Source organism: Lepisosteus oculatus, chromosome 8 (assembly GCF_040954835.1).
Source record: "Lepisosteus oculatus isolate fLepOcu1 chromosome 8, fLepOcu1.hap2, whole genome shotgun sequence".
NCBI classification, from domain to species: Eukaryota; Metazoa; Chordata; class Actinopteri; order Semionotiformes; family Lepisosteidae; genus Lepisosteus; species Lepisosteus oculatus.
This window is the reverse complement of record NC_090703.1, coordinates 17,634,544-17,651,665: the sequence shown is the minus strand read 5'-3', so window position 1 is coordinate 17,651,665 and position 17,122 is coordinate 17,634,544. Positions and strand designations below refer to the sequence as shown.

The 17,122-nt window shown below is 35.5% G+C and overlaps 1 protein-coding gene across 3 annotated transcripts; it reads left to right on the top strand.

The window, feature by feature from the left end:
- Positions 1-42: 42 nt before the first annotated feature.
- On the top strand, positions 43-8,860 carry zfyve19 (zinc finger, FYVE domain containing 19). Of its 3 annotated transcripts, none has more exons than XM_015350868.2 (12): positions 43-232; positions 817-920; positions 1,139-1,260; positions 1,760-1,813; positions 3,256-3,416; positions 4,136-4,278; positions 5,019-5,142; positions 5,530-5,739; positions 5,866-5,942; positions 6,895-6,993; positions 7,197-7,342; positions 7,718-8,860. In XM_015350868.2, the coding sequence occupies exons 1-12, from the start codon at positions 229-231 to the stop codon at positions 7,794-7,796; spliced, it is 1,323 nt and encodes a 440-aa protein (XP_015206354.1). In that variant the 5' UTR covers positions 43-228; the 3' UTR covers positions 7,797-8,860. The 3 variants fall into 3 exon arrangements, with proteins under 3 accessions (XP_015206354.1, XP_015206353.1, XP_015206356.1); XM_015350867.2 differs by having other exon boundaries at positions 44-232; positions 7,179-7,342; XM_015350870.2 differs by lacking the exon at positions 43-232 and adding an exon at positions 398-619 and having other exon boundaries at positions 7,179-7,342.
- The last annotated feature ends 8,262 nt before the right edge of the window (positions 8,861-17,122 follow it).

Below are 17,122 nucleotides of genomic sequence, written 5' to 3'. Positions count from 1 at the left end.
AATCATTCGAAACCTCTTTAAAACGAATTTAAATAAAATACCACGCAACTGATTAGTATTCCTAATTATAGTTTTAATATCCAAATTGTGTTTATGTTCTTGAAAAATATTTAGGGTAATAGTATGCTGAAAATATATACACGCCGTAACTAAGTAGCCTGGGAAATGTAGTTCAACACTTTGGGTGTTTAATGATTCAGGACTCTTACCAAGAACAGAAAACATGCGATGAGTAAGTGTTTAAGAAAATACTGCTTAATTTTAATTGATTTTCAATATATTAACCACGGAGAACAACAAAAATCTCATTTTCATTATGTATTCAATATTTGTTTTATAACCATTTCTTTTCGAACTATATCTACCAGGATGCAGTGGGAAAGCTATCGGAAACTTCCTGTATTTGACTGTGTTCGCGTCAGTTCAACCTGACCCTGTCTTGGTTGGGGTTAGAAATCTGGAAAAGTCCGCAGTTTTCAGTGTTGTTCCTTTGCTTTTTTATTGCCTTACTCGAATTGTTTTAGTCTCAATTACTATGTGCGTTTTAATTTCAATGCGTCAAAGGTCATAAAACACAGCACACTAGTAGTCTAATACTGAGAAGCATGTAACTGCTTTGGTAAGTTGAATTGGACAGCTGCAGTTTGACTAATACAACAATAGGAGGGGTAGGTGTTGTGGTAAAACATAGTAATACGGTAGCTAACAACTTTACCTGGTTGATGGGTATTTTGTTAGTTTTTAATTGGAATAAACTTTAGAGCACGTCTAAAATAAATCACCAATGCTATACAAAACGTCCTTTTCTTTTCTCAGAAGCAACATCTCCTTTCTGTCTGGACTTGGGACTAGTCTGGATGAACGACATGGACAGCAGATGTTACGGCTGTGCTTCAAAATTCTCGCTCTTCAAGAAGGAGGTCTGTCTTTTATGAGCAATCTTTAATATTGACAAAGTACACATTTTACTTTCTACCCAAACCTCATATCAAATCGTATTTGTGTGTTGAAAATAAACTAGGTGCTTCTTTTAATTATGATTTATGTCAAGCGATTCAAAATGTATTCCACATTTTTCCACAGAACAGTGCTCATTTTTGTCTGTCCACCTAATAGCTTTCGACGCGTTCTCTTGTAGGCGGCATGTAAGAACTGCGGTCGCTCCTACTGCGCAGGGTGTCTCGGTTACAGCTGTCTTGTGCCAAGGTGTGGAAACACTCAGCAGAAGGTCTGCAAGCAATGCCATGGAAACCTCACAAGGTGGCAATCGAAACTTTTTGTTAGTGACCTTTAAACTCATCCCCAGCTTCCACATGAACAAAGTAGAGGGCTGATTAAGATATCAGTGGTTTAAGTGTTGTTGCAATCACAAACATGAAAAATAACCATTTCTTGTTGAAAGTTTTCATGTCATGCATTATATAGAACAATAGAGTGTATTTTTCAAACACTTTGACAAAGCAAAGACCGTTTAAAAATAAATTGATTTCTTTCCCATTAGCTTGTTTTAGTGTGAAAATTGATTTTCACTGATATTTTCTTGCAGATTCATTCAGCATTATCCTTAAATATTTAAAACACTGTAAAATGAAGGCTACCATCATCCCTAAAGAAAAGGTCTGAATTATTGTCTTTGTGGTTTGTCTTCAGGTATTTGAAAGTAAAACAAAAAGAGGTTTAAGCTTCAGAATGTATATGTGGAACATGCATTTAAAGATCAGTATGCTTATCTACTGTTCTCTACTGTCATTTACTGCAGTGGAGGAACCCTAAACAATGCGGCTAAGTGGTCACCACCAGAGAATTACAAAAAGTGAGTCATTGATTATCATGTCAAACTTGGTGAGGTTACAAAATTTGGTGTGATTGTACATTGGGATGCTGGGTTGTTGCTTTTAATTCCTTCTACTTTATCTTGGAATTTGAAGATATATTAGTCGTTGATATGAATAGAATTTTACCCCTTTTGAAGGATGTCTCCAGAATAATAAAAAAATGTGGCAAAAAGGTGTGAAATACATAGGGAAATTCAGTTTCTTTTTATTATTAAATTATACCGTGTAGAAATTGAAAACAGGAGTTTGTTCATGCAGGTACCAATGAAATATATATATATTTTTCCTGAATCCTAAGACCTTATGCAACACTAAATTATTCCACCTTCCTTTGGAAAATCTAAATAAAAAACATAACCTTAAACATTACCACCCACTTCTGTTCCTTTATGGATACAAAAAACAAAGCATTTTTCACTTTTAGGATAGCAGGTCTTTTTCTGTATTTGAATTTGTTCAGATGAGTTATATTTATTCTGGCATCATCAGACTCCACAGGATACAGTCAACAATTTCTTACTGAAGTTACATAGCAAAGTCTTTGGCATTTGATGCCATTTGAAAGGAAGTGTCATCATTACAGGAACAATGTCCATGAGATCTGTTAAATGTTTAGTATTATAAAAGTTATGTGCACTTAGTTTAAGCAGCAGTAGTCAGTTTTAAGTATTGTGTAAAGTTGTATTTGCTTAATTTGTATATGTGTATACTACGGTATTTTAAAAACATTTTTACATACAAAAATTATTTTTGCTGATTCTTCAAATTTAAAATCTATAAACGGTTTCAACCAGGCGCAACCATTACCAACCACCTTACAGTATATTTAAGTAAAATAATTCAAGAATTAAGTGAATGTAATACGTTTATATGGATACATATTCAATGCTTAAAGAACAGTAATCTAGACAAGAGTTATTTGTTCTGGTGAATTAAGTAGTTTCAGGTACAGGATGGGATGGCCTGGCTGTTTGCGTTGCTCTTGGGTCCTGAATTTGTTTTCGGCCCTGGGCTCAATCTGTCTGCAGTGTGGGTTTTTCTTGATTTCTGTACTTACCTCCCTAAAGACATGCTGGCTGGTTTACATGGCATCTATAAGTTGTCCCTATGAGCTTGTGTCTGCGCCTTGTCTAAGGTGTAGTTCCTCCTAGTACCCTATACTTCAGGGACAGAGCCTATCCTATATGCTCCAGATTGCTGCAGCACTTATCAGAAGTAAGTGGCTTTTTGTTAATTGATGTGTAGATGCATATAAGGATACCAATGTTTATGTTTCCTGCTGTGATTCAAAATCCAGCTAATCCAGCACTGTGTGGAGTACATTTGAATAACATATTTGAAAAATATGAAAGATGATTAGTACAGATCTTTTAATGGTCCTCAAATGCAGAATAACAAATATATTTTTCTGCATCCTCAGACGAGTGGCAGCTCTGGAAGCCAAGCAGAGCCAGCAGGGTCCAGCATCTAGGCCCAGTTCTAAGAGCATTGCCCCCCGACTCCCTGTTGCCAGGGGGCTGAGCAAGGAGGATCAGGCCATAGCTGAGAGACTGGAGAGACTCAAGGAGGACACCACACCCAGTCAGTTTATTTAGTTTTTAAATCTTTAAGATCTTCTTTCTTTGAGATGTAGGTCATATGGAATGCCTTTTGGAGAGCCAGATTTAAGTTTTCATTCTGTGTATTTTAAGTGAAAGTTGCTAGAATAAAATAATTTATTCTTGAATAAAATAATGTACTGAAGAAACTCTTGCATTTGGACTCGAAAATACCACTCTCTTCTGGAAATCTTGATTTGAACAACTAGGCTTGTTAACTTCATGTATGTAACACTCCCCTAAATTTTCCTAATAAGTTGATCTGTCCTAAATTTATTAGATGGAAAATCTGGCCACAGAGAAAATTGTTTGCTTTTGTTACCACTAGTAACAAGTATTCACATTCCCAAATAAAAATGTAAAAAATAAAAAAGAGAATTGTGGAGAATTGTGGTGCATATTTGCAAGATTTTCAGTTGTATATGCACACATTAAATAGCATCCCTATAATATTTATTTAAGCTCTATCATAAAAATAGTAAATGCTACACTAACTTACAGAAGCATCGTGGTACCACAAAGAAGAAAAAGGTTGTATGACAACATTGCAGTATATTTCATTATTGTGAAATTGCAATATATCATATGTTTTGTTTTTTAAGGTAGCCTTTAATTTGGAAGGCTCCAAGTATTCCTAGCTGCCTGACTGTAAGGCTCTGCCCAAGCTGTGCCTTATAAAGTATGTGATTGTCTGAAATCCAGGATCAATTCCCTCGGAGAAAGAGATCGAGTCCCGACTGGCTGCTCTCAAGGTCCCTGCCCGTCCTATTCCCACTGCCGCAGAGATGGAGGACCGCCTGGCCGCTCTGCAGGGAGTGACCCCGCCATCGCAAGTCCCCAGACCAGTGAGTACTGTGGTTTCTTTATTGTTGTGTGCATCGTGCCACCTTTATTGTTGAAATCAGGATAGAAATCAATAACAAAAATCTCTGAAAGAAACTTCAGGATCGGGAATATCTTAATAAATCACAGAATTTATTATTTGTTTTTATTTAATGCAGCATTTCAGCAAATATACCATTGATAGTTCCATGTATGCTGTTGAAGTCTATTAATTTTTTCGAGAATCATACTTTCTAACATAGACACACGAGGATGTCTTATTGAAAATCGAATAATAAGTTGTTACTTGTAAATATGATTAATCGCTTTATCTTAGTATTTAAGTTGGGCCTTTGTTTAACAAATATCCCCAGAATAAAAGATTCAGCTGTAAATAAAGCAGTTTTTCCTATTGTTGCTGTGATCCTCCATTTTAAAAAAAAAAAATTTTTTTTAAGTGCCAATCAACTTTAATGACCATGGATATGCAAAACAATAAAACAACCATGTCAGAGAATTGCTGTCTTTTTTCACTATTAATAGACATAACTTTCTGGAAAGTGTAAAAGTATAGTCCATACCATAGCAACAGCAGTTCATCAGCCCAAATTTAATCTTGCTTGTTGGAAAAGGTAGGGCATGCAAAAATAGAATAACACAGACCCTGAGGTCTATTACATATATGACAAGCAACCATACATTTTTATTCGGGTATCTAAGAATATTAGTGATTTATGTTAATGACTATTTAAATGCTCTGCAGATTCACCAACCTCCAGATGCAAGGACCCAGACTGAGCAAGCCAGTGATCTGATAACCCAGCTGTCTGAAGAGGTAGCAATAGACAACAGATTTGCACCAGAATCAGGCTCAGAAGGTGTTACAGGTACAGAATCTCTAAATATACCTCTCACTATCTGCATTTCCTATCCCTTATATAGGCACTATTTTGTTGGAAAAATGGCACTAGCATATCTTTTATATACAGTACAATATATACAGCTCTTAATATGGGAAGTGCTTTCCTTAAGAGGTAAACTACGATAACTAACATGAAGAGCACACTGTGTTGTTTGTATATAATCAAGATAGCTTGTCTCTGAAGGAATTTTGAATAACAGAGACCTCAAGACTTCTTCACAAAGTTTTAGTACCATTTGCACACACTAAGCCTCTGAATTATGCTCCCACAATTCTTCGTATGCCTACACATTACATTTAATTGCCAGTTTTACCTTTCCCACATGATCACACTCTCTGTTCCCGGGCACAGATGGTCCCTTGAACAACCTGAACAAGGCAGACAGCACGTTAGATGAGAACCTGGATGACCTGCGGCAAGATGCCAAGCAGCTGGAATCGGAGAAGAGCCGGCTACTAGCAGAGGCCATGGAGGAGCTGAAGCAGGAGAACCTGGGCCGGGAACAGGTGCTGCAGATGGCAAGGAGGCTGGCGCTCCTGAAGGGACAGGACCCTGGCAAGAGTAGGTCAATCCTTGTGTCAATCCTTCTCGCTCCAAGACGATCATCCACTGTCCTCTTAATAATCATTGGCAAACGTCTTTCAGGTATTCACAGTATCACTCCCCATGTTCTGTTTTGTACCCCAGTCACAGCAAATGATTTCAGTCAACCAGACAGTGAAGAGGAGACAGAGGAGGAGTCACTGAAGAGAATATTGAAGCAGGTGTGTAACCTGGATATTTCTAATACGGAGAAAGCATCTGAACATTTTCACATAGTGAATGTCTTACAGATGTGTATACAAATACTGTATCTCTTATCACCATACTTTAAATATCTTGTAATGTAATAGGTTAATAGCTTGTTACATCTTTGACCAGAAGAGGGAACCAGAGCACATTTCTTGAATACTAGATTATTAAGGTTCCATGTTTTTAAGTAATTAATGTTTTTGTATTATAGTTCTTTGTCCTTCATATCCAAATCAGTATATAAAATATATTGTGGGATCTAAAAGTATTCAGACCAGAAGGTGAAAACTGTTACTTGTACTTTATAGTCAAGCAATCTGTATTTGTGAACATAAGATTAATATTAAAATAACAACAATAAAATGTGTTTTATTTCTTGGTAAGTGCTCATATAAAGTGCCCTTATAAGAAGTCATTATTTTTTGTATATCCCTTTGAGGCATGAAGCCTGAGCTTGCCAAACCCTTTGCGAAATCATTTGGGATGTTTTTTGCAGCCTCTTTGTGTTCTTGCTTGTTTTGGGGGATGTTCTGATTTTTCTTTTCTTCAGCATCTAAAATGTGTCCTAAATAGAAATTGTCTGCTTCTAAACAGTTACAGGGAGGAAACTTTCATTTTCTCACACAAGTAAGAATGCATCTCCTGAACGACCTCAGTTGTTCAAAAGTCTCACATTACTTTTCTTTTTCAGTATCAGTCTCATGAACTTTGTCCCCTCCTATAAGCACTTTAGGATCCTTTGGAAAGCAGTATATAAATGCAAAGAATTTGTATTTTTTAATAAGCATGGTCAACCCTAATTCATTCCCTTTACCTCAAGTTGCTTAACAAGAAACCAAATAGATCTTCCTTGCCACGTACTGTACTGTCACCAATAACAAATTGATGGTCATGACTACAAACTCTGCTTTCCCTTCCCTGCAGCTGTCTGAGGAAGCAGCCTTAGATGAAGCCAGTGGCTACAACATTCTTCCTGAACAGAGTGGCCCAATAAACACAGAAAAACCAACTGGTCATAAGAAGGTAATAAAATTAGACCGTCTCAATTGTGAAAGCCAGGAATTACCAGCAGCTGAAAGAGCAGCTTTTCAACTAGACAGAAAACTGCAATCCACTAAATTGCTTGGAATGTACCTTTGGTGAGTGTGGCGAAGTTTTGATTTAATTTGGGCTGTGATGTTGTTTGATTGTGCTGGTTGATATTTTAGATGCCTTGTGCTCCGCAGTCCAGAGCAAATAAGAAGATAGCTGCTGCCGCCCCACCTTCTGACAGCGATGAGGAGGAGCTGCCTTGGTGTTGTATCTGCAATGAAGATGCCACAATTCGCTGCCGCTCTTGTGATGATGAGCTCTACTGTAAAAGGTGTTTCAGGTGTGTGTGTTTTTTTTTAAGTTTATTGGTAAAATGTTTGTCTGTAGCATTGTTTCAAGTTTCGAACCCTACTAGTTGTCAGGTCATTTGTTCATTTTGTTCTGGTGGGTTTGTCCAATTTTTAAGAACTCTTGGCTGTGAATGCTGGCTCTCTTACTGCTACTCCTAGTTTTAAAATCGTATTCATGATTCCAGCCAGTTTAACATTGCTTTTGAAAATAATCTCTTCTTTCCTTATTCTACAAATATTTCTAATTTACTGACCCAGTAAGTAAAGTGTGGCTTGTATTATACTTAAAATTGAAAAGGGAACCTTAAAGAAACTTTAAAGCTGACTACTGAGTACTGAACTGATGATATATCCCATACTTGCAGGGAGGGCCACGATGATTTTGATAGAAAAGATCACCGGACAACCAGTTACAAAGCTCCAAGGAAAAGCAAAAAGAAGTGAAATAGTGATTTAGCTCATGTCACTGCCAGCAACTCCAGCCCCTGAACTACTGTTATTTTTATTAATGCCTAATTATTGGAACTAATCTGGCCATACATTGTCTGTGGCAGATTGAGGAGCAGTGTACTGATGCAATAAACAAATTCAATTCTGAATATTATAACCTTGAAAGCAAACATAATTAAAGTGTATCTGATGTATTGTGATTTACTTTGACTTCCTCAGAATGTTTTCACAGAAAATGTTTAGCCTTGTTTGTATAAAGGAAAAAACAATTAAAATAACTCTCACATGTGAGCACTTAAAAATGTCACACGTTCATGAAAAGGCTTTTCTTTATACAGTACTTACAATTCTTAAATAACAAGCATTAAGCAGATTTGAAAACTGTACCGAGAATGTAAGTCATCAGTCATCAGTCACAATTCAAAAGAGCCATAGCTCTGCAAATTTTCTAATCACTGAATTGTAAAGAGGCCTAGAATTCCAACTTTTTTGAAAAAACTCTCAAAGAAGGTTCTTTTGGTGGGTTTTCCAAAAGAATCCAAGAAGGACTCTCCTCTTATAAGTTCAGAAGTTGATATTTTAAATTTAAGTACAAGTGACTAATCAATCTTTGTTCTTACTGAGTGTTCATGTTGTGTGCACTACAGTTAAGTACAATGCTGGGTCTATTAAAGGTTTTTTTCTTATAAGTAATGCTTATATAAGCAAATGAAAGGTACACTGTAGCTCATAATGATATGTTGGCAAAGAGAAGCTTTACTTTTTAAGATTTCACAAGGACATCCCAGATGACAGAAGTGAAAGGTACAGTAATGTCTGTGAGTATAGATAATGATTGTCTAGTTATGGAAGTGGAGTGGGGGAAGGTAGTATTTTGTTTTACGTTTTTATTTCTTCAGTCAGCAGTTCCTGACCAACCAGAGTATTTGTTAATATAAAGATGGTTGTGATCATTAGAAAATATTACACAGTCCAGTTTGACAAAACAAGAAATCGTAAAATATTTTATGTATTCCAGCCATTGTTCTGTAAATAAAGTGTTACATCACAGTCACTAATTCAGATGTATTATTGTCACCACCCATACTGCTGATGAGCTGCTGTGATCTTTCAGTAAGCAAGAGCATGTAATGTTACTGTAGGTGATACCGCATAGTTAAACTGGCGGGGCTTTTTTGGGGAAAGATCATAATAATTGCTTTGCAATAGGGTTGTTGACTTAAGAGTTTAAGTTTTCAAATTTGTGTGTGGGGTGCAGCTTTAAGTTTGTAAAATATCCAGTGTAATTTATATGTAAAGGCATTCTTTAATTAATAGTGGTGCCCATTTCACAAGAAGCAAAGTTAAAGTAAAATTTTTGTTCTGGGGAATTTGAAACATTACAAATTATGAGATGTTTTTTGCCACCTGCTTTTGTAGTTGCTTAGACATCAGTTGTTTGACTATTGCAAAATGAAATATTAACTGAAAAGTAACTTTTCTTAAAGAAGTTGCAACAAAAAACTTTTGGAATCTAAGCTTAAGAGTACTTAAAAAATCTTAAGCTTGGAGATCAAGTCCTTATTCAGTTATGTCATCAAAGTATGTATTTTTATTATTGATCCTTCATTCTTTTTTAATTTCTTTTCATTGTACACTATTTAATTGTATTTTCTTATTGTGTAAATAATAATAATAATAATAATAATAATAATAATAATAATAATAATAATAATAATAATAATAATAATAATAATAATAATAATATTGTTTTGTTGTTGAATTGCATTGCTAGCAGCCATATCACTCTGCAACTCACAACTGGCAACCTACTGAAGCTAAGCAGGTGTGAGCCTGGTCAGTACCAGGATGGGAGACCTCCTGGGAAAAACTAAGGTTGCTGCTGGAAGAGTTAGTGGGGACTAGCAGGGGGCGCTCACCCTGTGGACCATGTGGGTCCTAGTGTCCCAGTATAGTGACAAGGCTACTATACTTTAAAAAAGCACTGTCATTTGGATGAGACATAAAACCAAGGTCCTGATTCTCTGAGATCATTGAAAATCCCAAGCCGTTTTGTGAAATGCTGCACATTGGTGGTGGTGGTGGAGGGCAGTCCCCATTACCGGTAAAGTGCTTTGAGTGGAATGTGCAAAAAAAAAGCTATATAAGTGTAAGCTATTATTATTATTATTATTATTATTATTATTATTATTATTATTAACTCTTTATAAAATTATGGTTATTTATATGGTATTTATATGTTTATTGATATGGTTAAATTGCGAAAGAGAATCTTGAACAGACTTTTATGAATTAGCTTTACTGTGGCTGATTAAGAAAAAAAGTGGGACGAGTAAAACACAAATCAGGTATTTTAGAAGTAGGTCACTTATAGCATTTGCTGCATGGTGGTTGTCATGGAAACAGCAATCTCACCCAAAGGTAGGCGTAGGATTCTAATGAGCTAAAATTGCTCCTAAGAATACATATAAAATAGGAATTGTGAGTAAAACGAAAGCATCTGCACTAGTAGACTGAATCTACTGTAAGTGCAGGTAAATTTGTGATTTTGTTCAATGGGAAAAGATAAGTAATATTATTCACAGAGGTGCAAAAATGGATGACATTTAACAACAACCAAGATTGCAATTCCCATTTTAAAGCTTTTAAGCAGCATCAAGGCAGAGCTTTTGTGATTCTCTTTCTGGACAATACCGGATACGTTTTTCATTACAGACTCATGTGGTGATGAAGCTAGAAAATCAGTTTCTTCAGAAACCTGTTTTCCTGTTTTTTAAACACAAAATTGGGTTTTCATTAGGTAGATTGTGAGTTTCCAGCTTGAATTCCTTCTAATTGGTTACACCGCTGAGTTTCATGATTAATCTTATTAATTGCCTCCTTCAGAATTTTAAACAACTGATCATTAAAGAAACAGCACAATGAAAATGCAGATTGTTGTGGAGAGTGAAAAATACTTTGGGGAAAATGAGCATTTGGGCTGTGCTATGATAGTAACTTCAGTGATTTATCTTGATTGAAGTGTTCTGTCCTTAGCCCCTGTCTGCTTGTTTGTTTTATAAAGTGCAAGCAAATGAAAGAAATCAGTCAACAGTTCCTATGTGTAGAGTTTTCTTTTTGATTTTGGTTTTTCTTTTACTGAAAGACATTTATTGTTGATACTTTATGCATGTATCTATAACCCACCAGAGATCAATACTCTTCCAAATGAAAAGCTAAAACTAAATTATTTATCTTAGACCAAAGGCCTTTTGATCACATCCTTTCTGATGGAATTGACTGAACAACAGATATACTAAGTTGTATGTCACTGACATAATTATCCAGCTAATTTTGCTTGTAATTGCTGAAAAAATAATAAGGCAATTATATTAATACTTCATTGGTTTGCTGTAAAGCTGTAAGATATGCTTGGCCATTTCTGACATTTTCAGTTTCATTCTTGATAGTGATTCCATTAATGATTTCTTTTACAAAAATTGATGTTTCTGACTGACTTTTGTGGATATTAAACTCATTCACTTTTTATTTCAGCTTTACACATGGTGATCATTTAAATTATGCAATTCTTTTATTATTTTAATTACAATTCTTATCTCTTCTTTCACACTTCTTCTGCTTTAATTAAGTAAATATTAGCTTTATACCAATCTTCACTACATGTTTTTTTTCTCCACTTTTTTGTCAGGAACTAAACTAGAAACTTACATGAAGGGGAATGTCAAATGTACGTTCCCCACAACATATGATGTGTTCCCTTAATAAATATTCAGAATTATCTGCATTATCCACAGATATTTAAAAGGTGTTGAATATTTATTTACCCTTTAAATTTTAACGTCATGTGTCTGCACTGAACACATGCTAAATTTTACAGAAAGAACCTCTAGTGCCACTGCACTGTATTTATGTACAAACGCCGTGGGATTCCCTTACATGTGAATTTATAGGAAACTTTTCTTCCCTTATGCGAGAGCCTTGTGCTCTGTAAAAGAGTAAACTCCATATTTGGCTGAATAACATACAGAATGCTCAAATCTGTTGTATTTGGGTATAGAAGCAATTAGGTTCAGGCCTTTACTTAATTTGTCACTTTTTTGTTAAGAATGGAGTCTCTTTTGGTGAAGGAAAAAGGCTGTGAAAATGAGAGGTGTGAGTTGAGGCATTGGGACACGCTGCTTGCTGAAAAACTCTTCTTGCGACCTGAGCTTCTTGGAGTTTATGCAGCAACACTGAGAGGTTGGTCTGAGGACGACTGGGATCTGAAACAGTTACAGAAATGGTGTGTCACTACCCGTGAAAAGGGATGGTTTGAAATATCTCAAAGAATTTTTCTAGGGTCTAAAATTCCTTACTTTATGAAGTGCTTGAAATTGCTCACAGAAATTGTTCACAGAGGTAAGCAAGGCATTTAGAAAGACTGTCTAAATATTCCCTACTCTATTTTTAACAGTTATAAAGTAGTTGAATTTAAAATTACTGTCCATGCATCATGCATTAAAACGTAGTGAACATGAGTGAAAAATCGTTAAAACTGCTATATGTTCTTTTGCACGGTAGCCAAAAAATTGGGCTGGCAGCGGAATACCAATTGTGTTCTACAGTTTGAGACCTTAAGATGAGACATTTTTTGCCTGTTTTTCTGGTGCAAGTTTAACATCATAAACACAGTTTTTTTTTATTTTTGATTCTTTGACTGTCTTTTGCTTTTACTAGGAATTCTACATATATTTGAGGTGTACATTATTACAGACAGGCCTGTTCTGCATTGCCTCAACATAGACAGGGTTTTTATTGGAAGCAGATGAATACAATCAGAGCAGCGTGCCTGCAGTACCTGACTCTGATGGCCAGTAAATCAGCATGGTGGCCATGGTCAAGGCGAAGCAAGCCATGGAGAACTCGATGACTAAAAAGATGTAGAGAAGGCGGAATTCTCTGTATCTCAGTTGGCAGAGTGAATTAGTCTCCGAGACTGAGGATGGGCAGGATGCTTTCCACATCTCTTCTGGAGAAGAAAAAAACATCCTTCTGTACACGTTATTTCCCATTATAAATACTGTAGATACTTCCCTTTCCAAAAGGATGCCAGAGATTTTACATAACTGATGTTCTCATTTTGTGATTGGGGTGAGCATTCATCCATGTTTTTGTTTATCAAAATATACTGTATGCATAGGGAGTGCAGTAGAATTCTCCCTCAATCTGTTTTTTTAAATCTAAACTCCTTTTAAAACCCTGCAAGAAACAAATTATATCCTTGGTATCTCCACAAAGTTCACATTATTCTAGACAAACGTTTTTGCCATGCGCTAGTCTTACTCCATGTTTGTTTTTGTAAAATATATCTTGAGTATGCAGTGTATATAAAGCTTGAATTAAACATTTATACTGTATAACTTAGTACTATTGGAATGGCAATATTTGTCAACCTAAAGGAAGAAGGTTTTGCAGGAAATATAAAAGGGTACTGTAGGTCATAAATAGTGTTGGATAAAGTTATTTTAAAGGTAACTCTTTACAGTTTCTGAGTAAGTGACTCAGAAGGGATTATTTGTTGGCCCACATTGCTTTTAAGAGGTATTTACAAAGTAATTCCACACACTACTTTTAAAAATAATTTTCACTCAACTCTTTTTTTAATGTTACATGACAGACTTCTAAGTTGCTTTTTAAAAGTGTTGTTCACCAACTCTAATCATAAACAGGAATACAATAAAACATATCGTCCAAAACTTTTTTGTTAGATATTCTAAGACAAGACAGACGCAACCTGTAGTAAAAGGCGCATTCTCTGCAGAGGACTAAATTTGAAAAACATGCTATTTTTGGAATGAAAAGGTAATTTCTACAAAGTATATTGATTGTTTTATCGTCAGTTGTACTTATTAGTACTTACTAAAGTGGATTAGATATCATGACCCCACAAAGCAATAGAATCTGAAATACAAATAATAGACTTATGGTTGCTTACCTTTAAAACCAATAGGAAAGTTGCAGCTCTCTCATTAACGCTACATTATGGAGATTCATACTCTTCATACCTGCAGATTGTTAAGCCACTGGTCTATAAGACCAGCTCTGCACTAAGCCCAGCCTCTGCAAAACACAGCTTCAGAAACTGAAGCCAAATGCTTATATCTTCCGTTTCTGCTGGGTCCTGTTGCCTGTGGGTTTCAAATTATGGCATCTACAATACAAAAATATTTCAAAAAGAAAAATGTTTTTCCCTGTATAGAAAAAAGATAAATTTATCACCCCAAATAGCAGGTGTGTCGGTCTTAAGCAAACATGTAATATCTCAAGAAGTAATTTAACAGCTTTAGCTTTATGCTTCTTCAGAGCACTTGTGCCTAGCTTGTTCTATAGGCTCACAAAATTATATTATTGTCTTTGTCTTCTATGTCTTTTTATTGTAGTAACTAAACATTATATGCTGAATCCTGTAAATCATTATGAGCTGTATGAAGATTGGTCATATACTGTACAGCAAATTACGATTTATGTTGGGTGATGCACAAAAAATATAAGTATAAGATTAATCCTGTCTAATCTAATTTATGTGATACATGAGGTGCACTGAAATGCAGAACCCACCTGGATGACAAGTGGGAGCCATTACAGACAGGTCAATTCACAATGTTCTCATCAACTAGAGAAGTTATTTGGATTTAGGGGAGTACAGATTACACTAGTGAAGAGTGAAATTTAGCCTGGATGGTGGGGTGAACACTCCCACTCTTGCAAACAGTGCTACAGGATTTTTAATGACGAGGAAGGCGTAACCTGGGTTTAATGTGTTATCCAAAGGGACCGAGTTCTTAAATCTGACGTGATTAGACTAAAAGCTGGTAATTCTGCAAAGTAGAGGCAGTGGCTCTCAAAAGTGAAAACAATGTCTTATTTATTTTTTCTATCCTTATACACACACAGAATGGATTGGTGCTTAGACTGTTAATACTCCCAAATTACCAAATCCAGTTTTTTTTGGGAAAAGGCAAACAGTTTCAGTTTTGTCTGAGAATACAAAATAATAAAATTTGCACATGTTAACTGTTCATTAAATACAGTATGCCACTTCCTGTACTCTCCTTCACCATTATAATTTCATTTTATAGATTATTCTTTGTTTTCCTTCATGGACCAAATCATTTCTTTAATCAGAGCTTAAATTACTCTCGGAGAATGAAAGAAAATGAAAATGAGAAAATTGTTTGTTTGGGACACATAGAAAACCTGCAGTACTTCTCCATCAAAACTGACCGCAGCAGTAATATTTATGGCTGCATTGCTATTTTAAAGTAAGAAAAGCTAATATGAAACCATTTTAATAAAATGAAAGTATCATGTTTTGGAGGTCCTACTCAATGAAAAATGAAGGCCTTAATGGCTAACCCCAGATTTTCAATTTCAGGAAAGAGAAAAGTATGTTCACATTGTACAGGACATCCTGTTGCTTACACACAGAGAGAGTTGTTTTTCTCCAAAAACAATTGGAGAAAAAATCTGATTATTTCCAGTTTAATGAAACTGTTTAATGTACTGTATAGTGCTTTTCATCCCAAATAATTTTACCAATTGGATTAAAAAGAGAATTTCGTTAGGTCATGCTGTGCAAACCTGGAGTGAAATTTAGCCAGGACTCCAAGATTAATGCCCCCTCCTCTCACAAACTATCATGGGATCTTTAGAGACAAACTAAAGAGTCAGGACCTCTTACTGCCACCATATAAGGACTTTGAGTTTGAAGAGAACCAGCTAGTGGTCCACCTACACCATTTACACAACCAAAACCTGGTATTTCTTAGAAGTCTAAGATCCCAGCAATAAACATGACCAGCCTTTATTAGCTTCTGAGATGTGAAATATCTAACTGCTAAGTGGTAACACTGCTGTCAGAGATTATAATTGTAGAATGGCCAGAAAGTATGAAAAACTCTTAAGGCACTCCTAAGCACACAGAATCAGTTTAAATATTTACTGGAAGAATTGAACAAAACAACCTTCTCAAGCTTTAATTCTTGAAGCAGAGATAATTGTAGTGCACTGAAATCAAAGGTCAGCTGTTCAGAAGCATCTGATGTGGGTTTCTACAGTGAATAAACTGGAATTATGAGCTATAACATACATCGTTCTCAATTGAACTTTATGTGACATTTCTCTACCATGTATATTAACCCCTATGCCGCTAATAATATGAAGGTTAATTCACCATTTAGCTGAAACTTAACGAACATACTATATAGAGAGACAGGGGAGTAAACAGTTCTTCATTAGGTACAGAGTCGCTTACAACAGGATCTTGATTTTAAATCTAATCCAATGAGAACGACAGCTAAAGCCTGAAATGAGAATTTCCTGATAAGACTTTTATCTACTACAACCAATTCCAACAATTAGAATAACAGATTTTCAGCATGACAATAATACTTTGCTGTGATAATATTATGCTGTGATAATGTGCTTTGTCATATCATAGTATGCTATTTTTTTTTATTTACTTTTGTTTATTTTTCTTTTACCAGTTCCTTACTCATACCGTGATAATGCATAACTTGACATTCATTGCTAAATGGTAATAGTCTGACAATTAGATCAAGCCTTTTTCCACCGTTAAAAAGCCGATACTTAGGTTAAACTTTCTTTAGGGTTTTATACTTGAAGGCAACGCATTCAGAGGTTTGCATAGCCTTTTCTTTTACTTTTGACAAGCAATGTTTGACTTTGGACATTCTATTAGGATAAGAAAAGCTGGCTTGTTGTTCTGCATTTGGTGAGAAAGTATATCATTTGTCAAGTTTACTGTAAAGGTCATTGGTTTTATAAAGGGAAAATGAGAGAAACATAAATAGAATGTTAATCAGGATTTAGTACATAATCAGAAATCAATCTGTCCCTCTAAGGTTCATTTTGGTCCAAACATCTTTTTTTTACATTTCATTAGTTTATGTCTTTAAAGTACTGAATAAATCCGAGAAAAGCCTCTTTCATCGGTGAAGAGATTTGATACCTAATAGTTTATAGTCATTCAATTTAGCAAAATATAGGATCTGAAGTTAAAGTACTCTTAACAATGAAAAGCCTCTTTTGGATACATTCAAAAAGTTTGTCACAGAAGCATGAACTAGGTCTCTGCTGGTGAGTCTCTTATTGTGAGTTTTGCAGTTCACACACAGCCTGAATTTATACATTATTGGGCTGAAAGCTGTTTCAAAGTGCCTTCTTGCAGAATAAGGAAGTGACAGATACTGCCATGCTCTCCTTTCTGGTGTACACAGTACTTGTCCTTTGTTTGTATCTTGCAAAGGCCTTCCACTGGC